Below are 22,359 nucleotides of genomic sequence, written 5' to 3'. Positions count from 1 at the left end.
TTGGGGGTGGGGATCAAAGCTTTCATTTTGGATTTGTTCAGTCGGAGATATCTATGAAGCATCTAAGTAGAGAAGTCAAAAAAAAAGAAGTAGATATGAGAGTCTGGGACTGAGAAGATCTGGGAGGAGAGGTAAATTTGGCACCTTGATGGGTCCTCAATCCAAAGGAATCATGGTGGATTACCTTGGGAAAGAGCGCAGAGAAAAGAAAGGGCCTAAGACCTTACCCTCAGAGATACCAACATTTCAATGTTAAGTGACAGAAGAAGAAAATCAGGGAAGTGTGGTGTTGCCAAGAAATCGGAAGAGTAAGTGCTTTAAAAAGGGACAGAGGAGTGGTCAACTGCTGAGAGATCAGGTATTTTAAAAAAAAAAAAAAGGTAGGAGCATGGAGATCCTAACACTGATCCTGCCACACATTCCACAATCACGATCTCTTTTCAGCCCTCCTGATAGTGCTTTGAGTCAAAGAGAGTTTTTTGGGTTTTTTTGTTTTTTTTTAGTACAAAGAAATTTGGCCTCCAAAAGGTCAAGGAGCCCAACTAATTTACCGAAGAACCAGATCTAGGCCCTAAGACAGTCCAGCAATATTTACAGAACATATTTTAAAGCACTGGGAATAACAAGAAACCATGAAGGTTTATAGAAAAAGCGTGACTTATCTGTGACTTCACCAGGTTTAGGTGTTTTGAGAATAAATGTACATTTGGCATCATCTTTCAAGTATGCAACTAGACGAAGATTACATGATCCGGATTTCTTGTAAGTTTCCAAGTGCCTTCTGCCCTTCATTCGTAACACCTAGAATTTTTACCACACTGTTCCTCATAGGACTCAGTTTCTCAATTTATCTTAGGCAATGCAGTAATACTGCTTCTGCAGTGCATTAATGTAAATGAATAACTTCAGTCAGGAGAAAGATAGTCTGCATACAGTTTTCAAGTGTGTTGTTGTAAGTAAATTAAGCTTTCTTCGCTGCCTTTCAAAACACAGAAAGAATGAAATGATCTAGTTTAAACTCCATGGCTAAGTAGTTGCATGACCTTGAATAAGACTACCTTTCCTGTGCCTCACTGTTCTTATCTACAGAACAGGGGAGTTCAGTCAGAGGATGTCTAGTTCTTAAAATAACATGCTTAATGTTAGAGTTAATTAGGGTTAACTCTGTCCAGATATTGAACTTCCAATTTAATCACTGTGTGAAGATCATCCCAAAGGAAGTCAAGAAACCTAGAAATGAATTCCAAGGGCACCACCAGGTAGACATGTAATCATGGGACAGGGAATAACCTCACTTTCCCCATATGTTAATGGCATGATAAATCTGCTCATCTCTCAGCATTGTTTCAAGGACTGAACCAGGTAAGGTATGCTTTATCATCTCTAAAGTAGAGAAATTAGAAGTGTAAGTACTGTTAAAGTGGATCTTTGAAACACGGTATACATTATCACTCCCAGCAAGTACCAGACTCAGTCCCCTGTTACTTATCCTTTGCTGAGTTATAGGTTATGGTATTGAAATAAGCTCAGCGTGGGAAAGGAGAAAACTGCAGAGTCCGGGTATCTCCAGAGAGCGCCTATCTCTGGACGGTTACAAGAACATAATGCGATACACCAAAAAGAAACGAGAAAGAAAGGGGGAAGGAGGAATTCGCGGGCAGAAGAGAAAGAAAGGCAAGGCCACGTTAGGGAAATAAAAGGCGAGTCCGGAGAAGCAGCAAGGACCAGGAGGGGAAATGGGAAGGGCAGGGCAGGAACGCGAGCCAGGCAGACCCAGGACAAGGGTGGTGGCGAACGAGTGGCTAGTCCGGCGACTTGCCAAAGCAGGCACCCGGCGGAGGAGGGGAACGGGAGGGTGGGGCTTGGCGAAGGGCAATGGCAGGGCACGACTTAAAAGGGGATGACCGCGCTAGCTGATGCCACCGGTGACTTCCACCGCCCAGGGCAAGGGGACCCCACGAGGGACCACGGCGGAGGCAGCCCGCGGGCTCGCGAGGGAGGCGCGCACACGCGAGAGGGAGCCCCGGGGAGCGCCCGGCAGCCGCGCCACCATGTGCGAGCTGTACAGCAAGCAGGACACCCTGGCGCTGAGGAGGAAGCACATCGGGTGAGGGCTCCGAAGCCGCGAGGAAAGGCGCAGGGGGGAAATAACTAGCGCAGGGGGCGGGGAGCTGCAGCGGGCCAGGTGACCGGCGAGGCTGAACGCGCCCAGGCTGCGGCCGGCGGGCCCGGGCAGACGCCGCCGCCCCCCCGCGCCGCCCCCGCGCCGCCCCTGCGCACGCGCGCCGCCGCCCGCCCGCCGCCTCCGCCCGCGCTGCCCTGGCGCTCAGCCGCCGGCGGTCGAGCGGGGGCTGCGGGCGGCGGGAGGAGCTGGCCCGCGAGGGGCCCCGGGAGGGCAACTCCAGTCCAGGGACGGGCGCTGCGAGGGAAGATGGGTAGCTCTGCGCCGGATCCCACCAGCTCGAACGTTTCTCCAAACCATGAACTCAAAAATATTTTTGACAATGGCTGTGAAAACGAACTAATTCTGACAGCTTTTGCTTAAAGTGAACTTTTTCTTCTTGCATGCTTGGTTGGATAAAGGGTTAATCCAGGCGGTAAAAAAAATCCTTAAAACCACTTTCGTGGGGCGCCTGGGTGGCTCAGTCGGTTGGATGTCTGCCTTCAGCTCGGGTCATGATCCCAGCCCCGCATCGCATGGGGCTCCCTGCTCAGCGGGGAGCCTGCTTCTCCCTCTGCCTCTGCCTGTCACTCCCCCTGCTTGTGCTCTCTCTCTCTCTCTTTCTCTCGCTCTCTCTCTCTGTCAAATAAATAAAATCTTAAAAAACAAAAACAAAACACTTTCTTCAGGGTAAAATGCCACTTACCCACCTCGGTCTCCCAAGCTGTGCCCTCATTACAATTAAAAAGTGCAGTGTTCTCTCCTGTCTACTTTTGTTTTGCCCGTGTTATAAAAGACTGGGTGAAATACTGGTAAGCCTACAGGGCTGAACCTTAAGTCTGACCTGGGCTCTGGTCCTAGTACAGTGTCTAGTTACCTGTGTGACCTCTGTCAAATTACTTTAATTTCCTCTTCTGTGGAAGTAGGAATAGTTTTCTGCTTCACAGGAGCGAGCAAACGAGATTAGTAAGCGGCATCTGGTTTTTAAAAAGGCACATCTAAGTATCAGTGATGATTGTGGCCACTGTCAAAGGCCTGCAATAGTCACACGTAATTAACAAACAGTGTCGCGGGTGAACAGAGAGAGGACTGGAGGGGGGGGGGGGCCGCATAAGAAAGAAAATAACTGGTATCCTCTCCTGAGAAATGCTGGGCGGCTCCTCTACTCATCTCCTGGTCTCAACCGGGAAGGTTTCTAGATGGCCTTTTAGGAGACCGGGTGGAACTCTCTCATCCCTGCGTAGGGAAAGCCAAAATGATCGAATTCCTCCCTCATTACCCAGTCACCCCCTTGTTCTTTTCTAATCACCACTCCTTTCTCTTAGTTTTCAATCCGATGTAGTTAGATTCCAATGCAAACCCAATGACTTCTAATGTGAACTGAAGAAATTCTGTGAAAGGAGGAATGTAGCCATGGACAGCCTGAAAGAATTTTACCTGAAGTCTGAGTGGCGAGGTGGAAAGTACCATTAACAAGGGAAGGTGAAGTCTGCAGTTAACAGCCCACATTCATGACAAAGGTTTTCTTTGGCTTTTAACTCAGGGGTATAAACTAACAGCTGGGATTGAGCCAATAAGAAATTCTCACTAAATATTGTTTTCATTTTAACTGATGATGCTTAATCTGAGGCAATTTTAAATTAAGATTACCTATACACAAAATACTTTCTAAACAGTTGCACATCAATTTAATATACAAGCATCCAGTTACCTTCCAAAATAACTCCAATGCATGTGGCATTTTTTGTGTGTGTGCATGCAAATTCACCAAAATAAAAATAATATATTCCAGGGATGCCTGGGTGGCTCAGTGAGTTAAGCATCTGCCTTCCACTCAGGTCATGATCCTAGGGTCCTGGGATCGAGCTCCTCATTAGGCTCCTTGCTCAATGGGGAGCCTGCTTCTCCCTCTCCCTGCCACTCCCCCTACTTGTGCTCTCTCTCTCTCTCTCACAAATAAATAAAATCTTTAAATAATAATAATATATTCCATTTTAGTTTCTACGTGTCCATAGGGCCAACATCAGAAAACTTTGTGATGTTTCTATGTCGCTAAAATTTATATTCCAGACATTCATCCAAATAACCAAAAATATGGATGACTTTTTATTATGTTCAAAGTAATGGATTAAGAGGTTAGAAGAATAATTGGATTTCATTATTTGAGAATGGAAAATCCATTTGATACAGGACAAATACCACTCAAAAGACTTGAAAATGGTCTCCTATAAAATCTTTTGTAGTATTTATTACCCATTTATTTGTATTTAGCTTTCAGTGCTATTCATTTCTTTATCAATTAGATTAGAAGGGGAGACAGAGGAAGCAAGCAAGCAAGCACTGTCTTGGGCTGTGGTATAGGACCGTCTATTTTCTTTTTTTTTTAAAGATTTTATTTATTTATTTGAGAGAGAGAGAGAATGAGAGACAGAGAGCATGAGAGGGAGGAGGGTCAGAGGGAGAAGCAGACTCCCCGCCGAGTGGGGAGCCCGATGCGGGACTCGACCCAGGGACTCCAGGATCATGACCTGAGCCGAAGGCAGTCGCTTAACCAACTGAGCCACCCAGGCGCCCCATAGGACCGTCTATTTTCAAATTCTGTTTTTTTCATTTACTGGCTGTGTAATCTTGAACAAGTTTCTTGATTTTTCTGTGTCTCAGTTTCCTCACCTATAAAAATGAGAATGATAATAACCCCTGTTTCATAAGATTATTGGGAGGACTAAATGAAATGATTTTGTAATATTTGTCAGTTCCTGACACATAGTAAACCTCGAAAAAAAAAGTTTGTTTGTTTGTTTTGTTTTCTGGTAGAACAAAACTTCCCAGAAGAAAATTAGTTATTGGTTTGTGTAATTAGAGTTGTCAGAGTTGATTCATGTGCCTCTAAACAGAGTTGTCAAATCATGGCAAATTTAATATAACAAACATATGAAATGTGAGCAGTGTCACCAATGGGGAGTTAAGGTAAAAGGTTCCAGGCTAATAGGAAATTAAAAAAAAATAATAACTTATGTCACCCAGGTTGTGTTTCCCCTTTCCTTTATGTAACTGTAATTTTCCACTGATCATGACCCTCCTTGAGAAGGAAAAACACTGAGCAGTCCTTCCAGACCAAAGTGTTTCCTTTCATTATTTCTAGACCCTCATGCAAAGTTTTCTTTGCTGCGGATCCCATCAAAATAGTGCGAGCCCAGCGGCAGTACATGTTTGACGAGACAGGTGAACGGTACCTCGACTGCGTCAACAACGTTGCCCACGGTAAATGTCCTGTCTCTGTAGTGCTGGGAAGGGTACATTCGTGGAGTAGGGCAGACGCGGCGCCACTGATGTTTGCCCCAGGAGGTGCAGTAGCTGCTGTTCCTTGGCTGGATGGGCCAGTAGTCCTAGCAGCGCAGCGTGGGAGAGAAAGCAGCTCAGCCTTTTTTTTTTTTTTTTTTTTTTTCCCCTTGCTTCAGAATCCCCATCACTCCGGGAATTTGGAATTGTAATTCCTTTTTTGGGTTTTTGTCTTCTGAATCTTAGTGGGACACTGCCACCCAGAAGTGGTCAAGGCTGCCCTGAAACAGATGGAACTGCTAAACACAAATTCTCGATTCCTCCACGACAATATTGTGGAGTACGCCAGACGCCTTGCAGCAACCCTGCCGGAGAAACTCTCTGTTTGCTATTTTACAAATTCAGGGTATGGTCCCAGGTTTCCCCCCCACCCCCATTCCCACCAATCTGTTTTTTTTTTTAACTCTCTCACGCATACCTTTCTTCTTGATTCCTGGGGGAGCCCAGACATCTAAGGTTTCCTGAGATTTTTGCCATGTACTAAGTGACCACACGATGGGGCCCTGATGGTTCTGGTTCTTCGGCTTTACTTCATGAGCTTGTGGTCGATAGGATACCCAAGAGCGTTTTCTAGGGGTTTTGACCCAGCCGCTGATGATTAACATGTGCATGCAACTCAACTTCTTATTGCCATGGCTTCCTTGGTGAAAGATGGGGAAAGCTTACCTAGCATGCTTTAGTATCCCTGAAGGTTAGGTTCATGTGAGAAAACCTAACCCGTCAAATAGCTCTCACCTCCTCAGGAAGTAGAGTAAGTAGCTAAAGAATCAATGGGCATACATAGTTTCTTTAAGGCATGAATGAGGGGTTTTAGCAAAGAAAGAATTCTACTAAACAAGCTATAACTTTTGTAAGACTTTTGATTGACTTGTTTCTTGGGCAATGTCCTCAACACAAATACGAAAAAGGAAGGAGTAAATTCAAAAGAATAGATATGTCCCAACTTTTACATTCTGTAAATTCAAGTTATATATCTATTCTGGGGAATATTATGCAGACATTAAAAATAAGTTTTTTGGAAATACACATCTAATGACATGAAAAGCTTGCAATGCAACGTTATATTGGGAGGAAAGCTGTGCATACATTGTACACTCATATTTTTAAAATTAGGTATATGTAGAAATGTATTAAAACTATTAGAAATTCTGTAAATGTTCGATTATATGATTCTGTGATTCACTTTCATCTTTGCAATGAGATTTTAAAACCAAATTTATAAGCAGAAGATCGTCCTTTTTTCTTTGTAAAGAATTAAGGTATTTTAGGATCTAACTTATTGTTATAAAGCATTTTTGCCTTCAATAAATAAATGCCATAATATTTGACTTTCACTTCTAAAGAATCCTATACTGTCAAAGAGGGATTGCCCCAAGGAGCGCTGTCACCAGAGACTGAAGGTGATAGAGCCTGGGTTAGGACAAAGAGTAATCTTGAAGTTAAATAGACTTCAGTCTGAATGCTGGCTCTACCTCTTATTAGCTGCGAGAACTTATTCTGCCTCCTTAACCTCTCTGAGGCTCTTTCTTCATCCATATAAAGGAAATGGCAACCCTTGCCTTGCAAAGGAGTTACGAGAATAAATGCAAGCAAAACCCTCAGCATGATGTCTGGCAGATAGTAAACATCCCACAAATGATCATTTTCTTCTTCTGTGTCTGAGTTGTATATATAGACTATCTAAGCCAGATAGAAAAATTATGATCTTTATTTTTGTCGGTAAGGAGCTGATCAAATATTGAGTCAGGACAACATAGTTTAGTGGTCAAGTTGATGGGCTCTCACGCTCCCCTTCCTCCCTTTGAGATCAGGCTTAATGCAGGCTTCCTAACATCCTCCAAGTTAGTCACCTACTCCTGTAGCTGAATTGGGCAGAAGTTTGAAATGAGCAGCGTATCCTTTGCATTGGGTTTCTTCTGTGTGTCTCATTCTTTATTGAAGACATCTGGGGAACTTGTATTAGAAGGATGAAGTGAGATTGCTGGGGCGGGAGGGGAGACTAAAGGGGAAAGAGAGGACTTGCCCTTATTTCCCCCATACATTTCTGAAAAACTGGGATCTTACAACTTTTGTAATTAAGATTTTGAAATATTTTTAAAAGAGCTCATGTCACCTTGTCCCCTCTCTCTGTGATCTCTTAATAGATCTGAAGCCAATGACTTAGCCTTACGTTTGGCTCGGCAATTCAGAGGCCACCAAGATGTGATTACCCTTGACCAGTAAGTTTGGGATGCAAGACTTCTAAGCAAGGATCTCTTTCAAGAGACAAAATTGTGTTGATCCTGTCCATACTAATACTACAAGCACACGGGGAGGAGGGCGGATATATGGCACAATGATATTATTATGTAGTAAGGTATCAAGGTCAGTTGAGGCCTGAAGGATACATAATTCCATCCAAGTTCCTGCAAACAGGGGAGGCTCTCTTGGATGCTCTGTCATGGCCTCATGGGCTTTGCCTGAATCATTATTTATTGAGCCACTCTAATGAGTAACTCAGTATTTTCCAAAATAAAAATATAATTGATTTCTTCAAACTCTCTACGTTCACATCACTATTGTGACTACCCACTGTAATCATTTTAAAAGATCATAATTTAGAGCAAATTTTAAAGAAAATAAGAAACCAAGAAAAAGATAATACTTTCTTGTTAGTCTGAGACTATTACCAGCCATTATTTAGTCTCATCTCCTTAACATGAATTTAGTACATTTTAAACAAGAAAGCTGACAACCCCCATCTTTATTAAGATTTTTTCTTTTAATTTTTTTTCTACCTCTCCACCCCACTCATCTCAGTCACAGAGGATTAAATTGAACACATACCTCATTTCTTGCCCTTTTATAGGCTTCTCTTGTTTTATGTGTTGGATCATCTCTTCATTTTCTACTGCTGCTGTAACAAATTACCACAAACGTAGTGGCTGAATTACCACAAACATAGTGGCTTAAGCAACGCAAATTTATTTCCTCACAGTTCTGTAGGTCAGAAATCCAAATGGGTCTTCACCGGGCCAAAACCAAGGTGTCAGCAGGACTGTGCTCCTTCTGGAGGCTTCTTCTGTTTGCTTGCTTTGCCTGGCTTGTAGAGGCTGCCCGCATTCCTTGCTCAGGGTCCCCCCTTCATCATCAAAGCAGCCATTCTGCCAGTCCTGCCGTGCCCCCATCCTCACCTCGCTTCCTCTGCCTCTGACCACCATCCCCCTGCCTCCTCCTTTCACTTGTAAAGACTCTTGTGATTCCACTGGACCCCCAGGATTATCTCTCCATCTCAAGATTCTTAATTTAATCACACCTGCAAGGGCTCCTTTGCCCTGTAACATAGTCCTAGGTTCCCAGGACTAGAATGTGTATTCCTTGCCCATTTTTCTATTGGTATCCCCACCTGTTTCTTGTTGGTTTGTGTTTGCTTATATAGTCTAGATCAAAAGATCTCAACCTTGACTGTGTCTTAAAATTATCTGGGAAAAATTTATTTAAATGCCAATGCCCAGGCCCCACCCCAGACCAATTAAAGAAAATCAGTGGTGGGGGCACCTGGGTGGCTCAGCGGTTAAGCGTCTGCCTTCGGCTCAGGTCATGATCCCAGGGTCCTGGGATCGAGCCCCGCATCGGGCTCCCTGCTCCGCGGGAAGCCTGCTTCTCCCTCTCCCACTCCCCCTGCTTGTGTTCCCTCTCTCGCTGTGTCTCTCTCTGTCAAATAAATAAATAAAATCTTTAAAAAAAAAAAAAAAAAAGAAAAAAGAAAATCAGTGGTGGATCCCCGGAAACAGTATATATTTTTAAGTTTCCCAAGTGATTCTACTATGCAGGCAGAGTTGAGAACCACCATTGTGAGCATTAATCTTTTGTAGTTTGAAACATTTTAAATATCTTTTCCCACACTATCATCTATCTTTTATCTTTGTCCATGGTATCCTTCAACCAAAATCTTTAATTTTCATCAAATCAAATAGATAAAATTTTCATCATATGGTTTATGTGACGTAAGTTTTGTTAATATCTCTCCCCCTACACCCACCACACCCTCCAGATCACAAAGATGTTTTCTCTTTTTTCTTCTACTACCTCATATGAAATCCACCTGGTGTCCACTGTGTTAAATCTATGTGTGGAGGTGTCTCTGAGCTGGCCGTCTGTCCCAGTCTTCTCTTTGTTCTCATGCTGATAGATACTTACTGATACATACGTATCATTCTGATACTTACTGTGGTGCATCTTTAGTCTTGCTAAGGGAAGTCCTCTCTCTCTGTTTTATCTATTCGTGGGCTTTTTAAAATTTCTTTTCCAGATCTCCCACTTATGCCTCTGGGCAAGAAACAGAAAAGGGAATATTATAGCCACCTGTATTTTAAGCAAGCGAAAAGAATCTCATAGCCACTTGGTCATCTCTCAATCTTAGTTCTTCCTGAGGAGACCTCCTGCCCTTACCAACTTGTATTTGCCCAGCACATGCAATCCGACATCCCATAGAAACTGTTCCAGACAGAAACACAGCCCATTCTGTGACATAAAGTTGTTTTAAAATTCACTAGAATGTAACTGTCGAATACATTTAAAGAATACTTACTTGGCAAGTTTTCCATAAAGCTATAGAAAATAATTTTTGCATCTAGACAATCTAATTTAGCACATCTAATATCATCCTAAGAAATTAAGTTTTCTTTTCCTGCTTAAAAAAAATTGTCTATGAGGATCCATATTTTGTTTCCTATGTGTTTTATCACATGAATAAGGAGAACTGGACAAATTAAATGGCCAGTCTTGCCATGAAGAATTAGATCTTGTATAGTTAAGTCTGGCACTAAGGTTGAGATTCTCCTAGATGCTGTACACTGCTGTTTTTCATATACTACAAAAACTTCCTTCTCTGAGTGATTTTGGTTCCTGTTCTTTTTCTTTCCAGTGCTTATCATGGTCACCTATCATCTTTAATTGAAATCAGTCCATATAAATTCCGAAAGGGCAAAGATGTCAAGAAAGCATTTGTGCATGTGGTAAGTATCTTAAGAATCCAAGAATCAGAAAGCTGGTACTGGAAGAATGCCTAATGATAATCCAGTCCAATCCTTTCATCAAAATGAAACTACGAAAAAGAAACTAAAATCTAGAGCAGTTACTTTGACTTACTAAAGTCAAAAAGCTGGTTAATGACAGGATGTGGCTTAAAATCCATCGATGAGTATCACAATTAGCAAATTAGTGTGGTGGTAGTGAAGGCTATTATTCACAGCTATCATTTTATTTTTCTTGCCTTTTGGTCTTTAATTACTTTTCCTATCTACTGATGCTAGCTTCAATTTGGAGTTGAATCTAGTGTGTATGAATGTCTCAAAATTATACGGCTCTATGCTAAAGTATTATGTAGAGTTATGAAGTAAAATAAATAGTGAAGAAAATAAAGAAACCAATCAAGTTGTTGTTGAAATATTAAAACCCCTTTGGTTTAATTAAGGGTCAGTAGACTTTCTTAAGCGAATCTTCAATTCCCTCTTTCAAAATGGTAAGACCTGACATCTGTGCTAAGGCATTCTAGTTTTCAGAATGATTACAATTTGCTATATAGTTGGTAAGTGTTGGTTTATTTTCAGTATAGAATAGTTAATACAATTTTCATCCATTGAAATTTTCAAATACAATAATCACACTTGTCATGTGAATTTGCTCTTGATTCAAATAAGGATGTAGTCTTGACTTATAAAGGTCTAGGAGCAAATCCAAGCTCCTGTTCACAAATGCAAAGATCTTAGTTTTCACAGAATTCAGAAATGTTAAGGAAAAAGAACAAAAGAACCTAGAGTCACTTAAACCTACATGGTCACCTTTCCAGTATGCTCTTGTGGGGAAATGCCGTTTTGTTGTTGTTGTTGTTGTTGTTGTTGTTGTTTGTTTGTTTGTTTTAAGTTCATTTGTCTGAGAGGTAAATCTTGAGAAACTCTACCTTTTGGTTGTTTCCAGGCACCAACTCCAGATACTTACAGAGGCAAATACAGAGAAGATCATGCAGACCCAGCCAGCGCTTATGCAGAGGAAGTAAAGGAAATTATTGAAGAAGCTCATAACAGTGGAAGGAAGGTGTGTATTTACAGCTTTGGAAACAGTGTAACATCTTTTATAAAGTGGATGGAAATCACTGTGACACATTGGAGAGGTGGAAAAGGATTAGATCTCCATCCCCGTTCTGTTTTTCTCTGCTTGCTTTTCACTAGATTCATATTTCAAAAAGTGTGTTATTATGATCATACCTCTAAGACTATTTCTATTTATTCTGAAAATGCAGTCATTATGCCTGTTTCAGAACTGGTGGCCTAATTTCTCACTTTCCCAGTGGGTTGCTGACTCTGGCCCAAAGGGGGAGGGGGAGTGGGGATTAGAAAAGGCCCATGGACAGACTCTTCCAAATGCAAGTAGCATTGGGGGGTGGGCTGATATATGAGGAAGGGAAGGGAAGAGGCACAGTGGCCCTGGGACCTCTGAGCCAGTGCAGGCTCCCGGGCCCAGGAAGCCATGCTGCTTCCCTCGAACTGGTACAACTTACCCAAAGCTGCAGAGCCTGGGTTAGCCAAGGCAGGTGTTTCTCCAACCTGAGCCTGGGCTTCGAAGACAGAACCAGAATCCTCCAGAGTAAGAAAAAAGAGTTTCCATTTTCTCGGTCTTCACCCTACTCTCTTCAGCCTAACATAAATTTTCAGCCCGTTTGGGGGTTACTTATGTGGAGTTTTAAAGTGATTTGACACATGCTTTGCCTTTAAACTGGCTTATAGCATCAACAGGGCAATAAAATAAAAAAAAATCTTAAACTTTTTTTTTAAAGATTTTATTTATTCATTTGAGACACAGAGATACAGAGAGAGAGAGAGAGAGCGCATGAGCAGGGGCAGAGGCAGAGGGAGAGGGAGAAGCAGGCTCCCCGCTGAGCCAGGAGCCCGATGTGGGGCCAGATCCCAGGACCCCGGGATCATGACCTGAGCCGAAGGCAGATGCTTAACCATCTGGGCCACCCAGGCGCCCCAAAAAAATCTTAATTGAGGTAAAAATGAAGCCTTTCCTTTTTCCAATGCAAATACTTTTATCTTAGTGATTGGAGAGTCATTTGCGTTTCTTAACAGGATGTTTTCTTCCCATCCCAATCATTTTTTGTATCTTCAGATGTGACATCTGTGCAACTAGCCCTAAGCGCTACCTGTTCTGGAGACCTTCATATGCTTTTCTTTTTCAAGGGTAGCCCATCCCTCCTTACACAAACGGTAAAGAGTGCTTCCAGAAAAAAGTTTACATTACCAAGATCACATGGTCTTTTTGCTGCCAAAAGGGTTCGGAGAACTTTTTGAGAACATTAACATTCAGTAGTTATGGACCCGATGCTGTCCTGTTAACAATGCTGAAAGCAATGAGCAAATATAAGATGGAAGTTTCAGAATATTAGATGTGCTTGAAAAGTCAGGGGATTTTAGAGAAGCAATCTCTTAGGTCCAGTGGCTTCATTTTATAGCTAATAAATGAAATATTTAAAAGTGAAGAACTTAAGCCAAGGTAATCTAGTTACTGAGATGTAGTCTGGACGGAAACTTCAGTTCTCTTGACTTCATATCTCATCTTGTCTATGCTTTCTCTTCTTGATTTAGTGTTACCTATCTTCTACTCCTCCTTTCTTCCCCTCTAGAGCATTCCCTCTGCAATTCCTCTTGTGAATTGCCTGATTCCGTTAAGTCCGGTTCAGGGTAAGAATTAGAAATACAGCACAGTAACTAACCTGTGTGGCCACCAGTCACCCTCCGCTTTCCCGAGAGCAAATTCCAGGCTCAGGCAGTCCTCATCACCCAGCTGGGGGAACAGGCACCTCGGTAATGGGGTTAGAACCTGGGTAATTTTTTTAGAAGTTGATGTCAAAGACTGATCAGCGTTCTTGCTCAGTTGATCCTAATGAAAACACTGCATTTGAATTAATAATGGAGAACCGGAGGTTGCTCTCTCTTCCATTTCTCATGGTAGTGTCACTGGTACTCTAGAATTTCAGAAACGGATGAATTTCAGATCAGTTGCTCTTCCAGCACGGACATCTCTTCTCATCTTTGTCACCAACTGGCCTACTTGCGACTTGCCACCTTCCACAGGCCCATTCCCAACCATTTTGAAAATAACCTGCTCTGTAAGAAGTCCTCTTTTTTAGGGGGCTCAAGGGGCACCTAATGGACTTTGACCCCATCTTCTCTTGTATAGATTGCTGCCTTTATTGCTGAATCCATGCAGAGTTGTGGCGGACAAATAATTCCTCCAGCAGGCTACTTCCAGAAAGTGGCAGAGTATGTACTTGACTTGGGCACTCTGGGTCAAACTGAAGGCTCTGTGACAGTTCTGCAAGGCCATACTGGTTAAAATATTGAAGTACTTCCAGACTAGCTGGTAAATAGCCACTTCAGCATGCCTGCCATGCCAGGACCCCCCGAACCCCTCCACCTTCCCAAGATCCAGCAAATAAAGGGTTTATACATGGTCCACCGAGGGGGGGCCTCCGGGGCTCTGCCCCAGTTCCCAGCCTGACATCGTCTCTGGCTGGTGCCCATGCCTTACCAATGAGTAAACATTTGAAGATTAACCCTGCTAACCACTACTTCTTGTTCACGTCTTTCTCTTCCCACTTAAAATGCCACAGTAGAGCTTACTTAAAGCAGCACAAACCTGAATAATAAGAATATGTCTACTCTGGAAAGTATGTGATTATATTTCAAAGTCAGTGACATCACACAGATGTCACTGGGGGTTTGAGCACAGAACTGTTTTTGACAACGATTCCAGACCTCAAATTAACAACATTTTTTTAAGTCCTCCATAATCTGTACCTTTGTGGGTGGGTTTGGGGACTCTCAGTGACCTGAAGACGTTAGACTTCCCTTTTGCTTTTCAGATACGTACACAGAGCAGGAGGTGTGTTTATAGCTGATGAAGTTCAGGTGGGCTTTGGCCGAGTTGGGAAACATTTCTGGAGCTTCCAAATGCATGGTGAAGACTTTGTTCCAGACATCGTCACAATGGGAAAACCAATGGGCAATGGCCACCCAATGGCATGCGTGGTAACAACCAAAGAAATCGCAGAAGCCTTCAGCAGTTCTGGGATGGAATATTTCAATACGGTAAATGTTGGCCTCCCAGTTTATGCTTACGGGGAAAAATACTGTGTGTTCTTACACTTCTTGCCAATGTAGTAAAGAATAAAGAATAAAGTGATTGCCAGCTAACCACCCCAGGACCTAAGCCAAATTTTGATCTAACCATATTTCATTCTATCTGGCATAATTCTCCTTGTATTTTTCCTTGTGTATCTTTCCCCTTTCTAAAATGACTAATTGTTCCAGTGATAAGTGGTTGCCTTGCTAACTCTAGAGGTTATGATGTTTCATCCACAGATGATATGATCTTCTTTATTTTATATCACATTTAAATTCCCCAAACATTTCTAAAGTGTTTAGATGATACAGAACTATAAATGTTATATGACTGTCACAGAAGATACTAAATTTTCTATCTTTGGGAAATTTTATTTCCTTGGTTTTACCCCCATAAGTCGTGAACTTTAAGCTTGGAAAAATTATTATAGTTTGTGCTGTATGTGTAATAGGACTTGTGACAACTAAAAGTAAGATATGAATCTAAGGACATAAATTATTCGGAGAAAATGTCATTGTTTAGCTGTTTTCACACAACTGTTCAGGGGCAGAAGCCCATATCCCCCTCACTGAACCACACTCTGAAATCGTTAGTTCCCAAAGCAGTGTCTGGTTTTTGTTTGGATGAACTAACAAATCCCCTGATAGTCCTCCATAACAATTATGCAGGATAGAGAATATAATTCGGGGTGAATTTTTACTCAGTTGTAAGCAAATAGAATCACATTATATTCTGAATCTAAAAAGTTTATAGCACAAGGGAAAAACTTATTGAAATTATAGCTCTACCTGCCTATGTGTGAGCCAAATTTCTCATGGATGAAGCAATACCACTAACTCAACTATTATGCTTTTTCAATCTTTTTTCTGCAGTATGGAGGAAATCCAGTATCTTCTGCTGTTGGTTTGGCTGTCCTGAATATAATTGAAAATGAAGACCTTCAAGGAAATGCCACTAGAGTAGGGGATTATCTTACTGAGTTACTCAATAAACAGAAGGCTAAACATACTTTGATAGGAGACATCAGGTATGTTTATCATGAACTTGTCATGTGCTTATTCATTTTTCCAATGAAAATAGCTTAAATTTTATCTTACAAATTTAAAATAAATTACATAAAATCAAATCTAGAAAACACTGAAAAACATAAAAAAAACAAAACTCATTCTTAATCCAGAATCCTGATATCACCACTATTAACTTTTGGGTGTATATCTTTCTCAATTTTATACTTTAAAAAAATAAATAAATAAAGCCAATATAATTTCAGCCCCTGAAAGATGAGAAGAAGGAACTTAAAGTAACTCTAAATGATTTGTTAAAAATTATTTAAAATGACATCCTGGAAAACTTGATGTTTTTCATAGATATATGTAAACATTAAACATCATCATTAATGTCCTGAGAAACTAAATAGCATAAAAGATTGTTTTTAAGATTTTTTCTTTTACAATTAAGTAAAGAAAAAAACTGGATGACAAAACCAGCTTGGTTCAAAAACTGGACAGACCTGTGACACTGGATTGATACCTTGGATTAGTTAGAATCAATAACAGTTACCCCTATGGGGAATCATATCCAGCTTCGAATTAAACTGAAGTTTGGGAACAGTGTTAATATTTTATGACAATGCGGTGTCTGATAGAGCATCTGTCAAGTTTCTTTCTTTACCTTCTTCAGAGGCATTGGCCTGTTTATTGGAATTGACTTGGTGAAGGACCGTCAGAAGAGGACCCCCGCCACAGATGAAGCTCAACATGTCATCTACGCGTAAGTGCATCCCCACACCTGACTGATGTCCCGGTTTGAAACATGCCCCTCCCACTCCTTGAAAGTGTCTCTTATTTCTTCGCATCTCTCCAAATAAGGGAAGTTGGAGATGCATACAATTTATAAATGTGGGCTGCTTACATGAGAATACTTAACTGGTCTATGTTCACATCATTCTTTTTTTTTTAAGATTTTATTTCTTTATTTGAGAAAGAAAGAGAGCACAAGCGGGAGGAGGGGCAGAAGGAGAGGGAGAAGCAGACTCCCTTCTGATCAGGGAGCCCAATGCGCCCCAGGACCCGGGGACCATGACCTGAGTGGAAGGCAGACGCCTAACCAACTGAGCCCCCCAGGCACCCCTCTTCACATCATTCTTTTTTTTTTTTTTTTTTTTTTTTTTTTTTTTTCTTTTTTTCTTTTTTTTTTTTTTTTTTTCTTTTTCACATCATTCTTAAGTAACCTTAGTTACCAGTTGTATGCACTCACGCATATTTCCTGCCCAAATTAGGATGAAAGAAAAGCGAGTCCTTCTCAGTGCCGACGGACCTCATCGAAATGTGCTTAAAATAAAACCACCTATGTGCTTCACGGAAGAAGATGCGAAGTTTATGGTGGACAAACTCGATGAGATTCTAACAGGTCTGTTCAAAGACATTTCAGATGCCTCCCCATCTCACACCCGGTCATACATGATGGTGCGTGTTGTTCTTCATGACAGAATGGAAGGCGCTTGGAAATGAATGTGTAACTTTGTAGGTAGCACTAGAAAAAGCTGAAAAGTAATACCTATGTAGACTCTTAGTTAACTCTAAATTTTCTGTTTGCCCTCCCACAGCTCCAGATCTGGGTTTTTAAGGACCTGACACAGCCTTATTTTTTCCCTATTTTCACTTTTTAAAAAAACTGCATGTCTGCCTCGCACTGTGCCTACAGATGCTTCAGTGTATAGGGTTTTAGCCTTCTACCAGGGAAATTTGAGAAACATTAGTAATAAATATTACAGGATACGGGTTAACAGTTCTTTGCTATATGCTGAATCGTGTGACTTGTGTGTATATTTCACTTATTACATTTAACTTTTGAGGCTTTTTGTTTGTCATTCAGAACTATCCCTGTCACAGGAATTTATCTTTTGCTTACCTATATCATATAATTAGGTTCATTTGGTTTTTTGTTATGAGCATAAATTGAGCTTAAAAAGTAAACTAGCGACATAAAACCCTGTTGGAAAACATAACAAACTGTCAAATGTTAGAATACTTTGGTTTTGCTTTAGTTATAGCTTTAAATTAAAACAGTAAAGAATGATTCCTTCGTATTTTAAGACACTAAGTCTCCAAAATTAAGGAACCTATTGTGCTTTGCTCTCTCATTTCAAACATTAAAACACACGAAGTAAAACCGCCAACTTCATTTTCAATTTGAAGCATAAATTTAGTAGAATAAATAAAACACTTTCAAAAATCTCAAGTCAGGAATTAACAGGCTAGAGGCTGAACTAATCATCTTGACATGGTTTGATTATCACTTGCTCCCTTCTCAGACTTTTGGGGGTTAGGGTAAGGCTGATAAGCCAGGAATCAATATAGCATACAAAATAGATTGTCAGTGTTGGAAAACTTGGGAGTCAGCCCAAGTTATCTGTAGTATGGTCACTGTCTTTGGATCAAGATCACACCCACACCTGGCAAGCATTCCTCACACACCTGCACTTCCTCTGGTCCTCTGAAGGGCCAGGTGGAAGGAAGAGTATAGGATGAGGCAAGTCTGTCACCATCGCTTCAAAGGCATCTCAGAGCTTGGGCATTAATAACGGTGGGCCGAAGAATTTCCTTTGAATAAAGGGAACGAGGCATACCTAACCCAGGTTCAGTGCCCCTTGTAAATGACAATGATGAAATGTGGCAATAAAAGTTTAAAAGCAGCAATTCTTTTTTTTTTTATTCTTATGTTAATCCCCTACATTACATCATTAGTTTTTGATGTAGTGTTCCATGATTCATTGTTTGTGCATAACACCCAGTGCTCCATGCAGAATGTGCCCTCCTCAATACCCACCACCAGGCTAACCCATCCTCCCACCCCCCTCCCCTCTAGAACCCTCAGTTTGTTTTTCAGAGGCCATCGTCTCTCATGGTTCGTCTACCCCTCCGATTTCCCCCGCTTCATTCTTCCCCTCCCGCTACCTTCTTCTTCTTCTTTTTTTTTTTTCTTAACATATATTGCATTATTTGTTTCAGAGGTACAGATCTGAGATTCAACAGTCTTGCACAATTCACAGTGCTTACCAGAGCACATACCCTCCCCAGTGTCTATCACCCAGCCACCCCATCCCTCCCACCCCACCCCCCACTCCAGCAACCCTCAGTTTGTTTCCTGCAATTAAGAATTCCTCATATCAGTGAGATCATATGATACATGTCTTTCTCTGTTTGATTTATTTCACTCAACATAATACCCTCCAGTTCCATCCACATCGTTGCAAATGGTAAGATCTCATTCCTTTTGATGGCTGCATAATATTCCATTGTGTATATATACCACATCTTCTTTATCCATTCATCTGTCGATGGACATCTTGGCTCTTTCCACAGTTTGGCGATTGTGGACATTGCTGTTATAAACATCGGGGTGCACGTACCCTTTCAGATCCCTACTTTTGTATCTTTGGGGTAAATACCCAGTAGTTAAAAGCAGCAATTCTAATAGGGACATGTTTTAAACACATTACATTTACTTCTCAGTTCTTCATTAAAGGTATTTCTAAAGAGACCAGAAAGGTTTTTTTTTAAGATTTTTATGTTATTCTGTCTTCTCCATTGTATCTTCCTTGATGTAGTTTTAGAAGAAGCCATCGGAGTCCAAAGTGAGAGTATGATCTCTGAGAATGCTCCATGCAGAGCAAAGGTAAGGAAGAGTCTGCTACTCTATTTTTAGGGGAAAAGTTTAAAACTTTGGAAAATTGACTTTCAGTCAATTTTCCAAGGCAAATTTTAAAAAGTTGTACAATAACCTTTAGAATAAAATCCACCTTTGCTGGGGTTGGCTTATTGTGGCAATTTTGAGTGCACAATTACATTTCAAAGCAAGTGTCATACCGTTTGAAAGAAATAAAGTCAAAGAGCCATTCTTACAGGATCATTCCCATACTGCCCCCCAAAACCCTCAGGCCTGCCAAGGAAACCGGCAAAGTATAGAGAGAAATGATAACAAATGTCCTCAGCTCCTTCCTGTCTGAGGGCCACCTGACACTGGCTTGGATTCCCACACATCACTCTTTAAAATCAGCAGAATCCTTAGCAGCGTGGCTCCAGAAGGCCCGGGTTCGGTCTCAGATGGCCGCCGGGGCCTGGGAACCCTCTGGCACCGAGTGGCCTAGTTTCTGCATTTGATGTGCTTCCAGCAGAGGGCCTTTCCATTCTCTCCCCGAGCTGCCCAGGGTGTGAGAAAGCGCTCCCCGGCTCAGGAAACAGAAAGGCGAACACTCAAGAGGCTTTGTTGCATAATTTGCTATTTGTTTATGACTCCGATGCATAAAGGAACACTCAGTGCCTCGAGCCCGCCTGCACGTACGGAGCAGTCAGCAAAGCCCTTTTCCTGGTGCAAAAACATTAGGCTCTTTGAGAGCAAATGGTTTGCTAACAGGACTGCTTCTGTCTCTTGGTGGAACACAGACCAATTCTAGAAATCAATTCTTATCTGTAGTTTGAGATTCGCTTATCACGTCCCGGACAGAATCGTAGCTGAGAACTGAGCACGCATTGACAAGGAGCTTACAGAAGAAGGGAGTTCATGGGAACTCGCACACTGGAGTTAGCACACATGTTCCTGAAATTTTGGCTGGGAGTCCCGAATTTTATGTTGACGTTGCATTTCAGATGTCTATGGAAGAGAGTAGCCAGGGTTCGGGAGGACAGCCCAGCACTGTGGTGTTGTGTGGGGTTGAGCTGCCCCACTGGCCCGCTGAGTCAGCCCGCGGAGGCTGGGGGGTGCGGGGGGTGCAGGGGGGCGGGGAGTCCTGGCCCGCTGCAGTCTATGCGTCTGTCTTGCAGTTGCCGAACGAAGCACACTCAGAACTGCTCGGGGACGGCACCTCGGACCCCAGGGAAAATCCCAGCCCAAAGAGGAACGGACTGTGCACAGATAAACATTCCCTGCTCAGTAAGAGGCTCAAGACATGAGAGATTAACACTGTAAAGCAGGACAAATGTCCAGGGGTACAGAGAATCATTGGAAGTGTTTCTTCTCTTAGCAGCTCTATCGTACCTACTCTAACGGTAGAATTTGCGTTCCGTTTCGGTGTGTTGATAAAAAGGTAACGGAGTGAAAAGAATAAGCCAAGTGATAATCAAGCCATGTCAAGATGAGTAGTTCAGCCTCTAGCCTGTTAATTCCTGACTTGAGATTTCTGAAAGTGTTTTATTTATTCTACTAAATTTATGCTTCGAATTGAAAATGAAGTTGGCAGTTTTACTTCGTGTGTTGTAATGTTTGAAATGAGAGAGCAAAGCACAATAGGTTCCTTAATTTTGGAGACTTAGTGTCTTAAAATACGAAGGAATCATTCTTTACTGTTTTAATTTATATATATTTGGGGGGCTATAATAAAAGATGATGTACACCAAAACATTTTTACTAGAAAAATGTACCCTTCTTTGCAGAGAATATTAGGGGTGGTAAAATCAAAGCCATTTGGAAAAAATCACATACAGCAAGTGTTAAGAAGTAAGTGGATAAATCAGACCTCTGGCTGAGGACCAGGTTAGTCAAGATCCTGTGGAATCGTGGGTGGGGGCCTGGCGGCAGCCAGGGGCACAAAGAGTCAACTCAGAAGCACACAGACGTAGCTAGAACAGAGGCAGTAGCCAAAGCACCGTGTTCAGTCAGGAGACCTCAGCTCTGTCTACGTAGATTGTGTCACCTTGACAAATCACCAAACTGTCAGGTAGGAAGTTACCTTCCAACCAGCCATCTTCCTTTCTCATCAAGTTTATCAGTAGCCAGCACACACCCCACCCCCACCCCCTGCCCCCCTGCGCACGTGCAAACACACACACACACACACACACACACACATTTGTAACCAGACATTGGCCAAGGGAAGTGAGGAAATCTGGAACCTCAAGCGTCTCTTTGTAACATGCTGGTACCATGAGATGTTCACTTGGAGGCCAATGTACTGAACTGGAAGAAATTTGACGTTTATTATTCCCTTCCCATTCTGTCCCTGTGGCCTTCCTAAGACTTATTAAACTTTGTATTTTGGTTTTTGTTCCATACAGGAGAGAGAATAATTTTGCTATGGCTGTTTCATGACAACTGAGAGGGATGTTGAGAGGAAAATTAATTGTAAAATCTTCCTTTCTGAGTTCATCATTAATTAAAATGCTATTTAAAAAAGCAGGGTCTTGTTATTAAGTACTTTTTCCTCCTAAAAATAGCACTGAGTCTGTGAGTTCTGGCTGGATAATACTGAAGTTGGTTCCCAGAAGCTGGCAAAAACGAGGGAGCATAGAGGTCTCTGTGGCTGGCTTCTAGGGGACAGCTAATCAGATCTTTCACAACACAGATCAGCACCCCCCAGCGCACCACTTGGGTGCAAGCTCAGACAGTCCTTGTCCTCTTTTCTTTTTGGAGCGGGTATGTATGTTCAAGAGAGGAAGGAGAAAACCACCCATACCTGTGCTACAAGTTTTCCAAATGTAAAATAATAGAAAATTAAGACTTTCTTCTTTGATATACTCCACTCTTCTTCGTTGCCTATAAGTTAGGTTTCCATAATAAGGAGGAGAGATCTCGAAATAAGTGACACCTTCCGGAATGCAGCAGTGACTACCTGTGCGTGAGGTTCCTGGTAACTGCCGCATTTCTGTGGCGTCACAATTGAGGCTGTGTCAGTTCGGGTCCCCTGGGTCTCTAGATCG

At 42.0% G+C, this 22,359-nt stretch overlaps 1 protein-coding gene across 1 annotated transcript; it reads left to right on the top strand.

Annotated features, from left to right (window-relative positions):
* Nucleotides 1-1,831: 1,831 nt before the first annotated feature.
* On the top strand, nt 1,832-22,106 carry ETNPPL (ethanolamine-phosphate phospho-lyase). Its single transcript, XM_064584949.1, has 13 exons — nt 1,832-2,107; nt 5,304-5,422; nt 5,687-5,846; nt 7,645-7,719; nt 10,407-10,497; nt 11,459-11,575; nt 13,721-13,803; nt 14,406-14,631; nt 15,538-15,692; nt 16,346-16,435; nt 16,944-17,074; nt 19,275-19,342; nt 20,488-22,106. Exons 1-13 carry the CDS (start codon nt 1,917-1,919, stop codon nt 20,614-20,616), a joined length of 1,635 nt encoding a protein of 544 aa, XP_064441019.1. The 5' UTR covers nt 1,832-1,916; the 3' UTR covers nt 20,617-22,106.
* Nucleotides 22,107-22,359: the final 253 nt, after the last annotated feature.

This window comes from Mirounga angustirostris, unplaced genomic scaffold (genome assembly GCF_029215605.1).
Source record: "Mirounga angustirostris isolate CCGP_5_RB_7025 unplaced genomic scaffold, mMirAng1.0.hap1 SCAF_2, whole genome shotgun sequence".
NCBI lineage: Eukaryota > Metazoa > Chordata > Mammalia > Carnivora > Phocidae > Mirounga > Mirounga angustirostris.
This window is presented reverse-complemented; position numbering and strand designations above follow the sequence as displayed.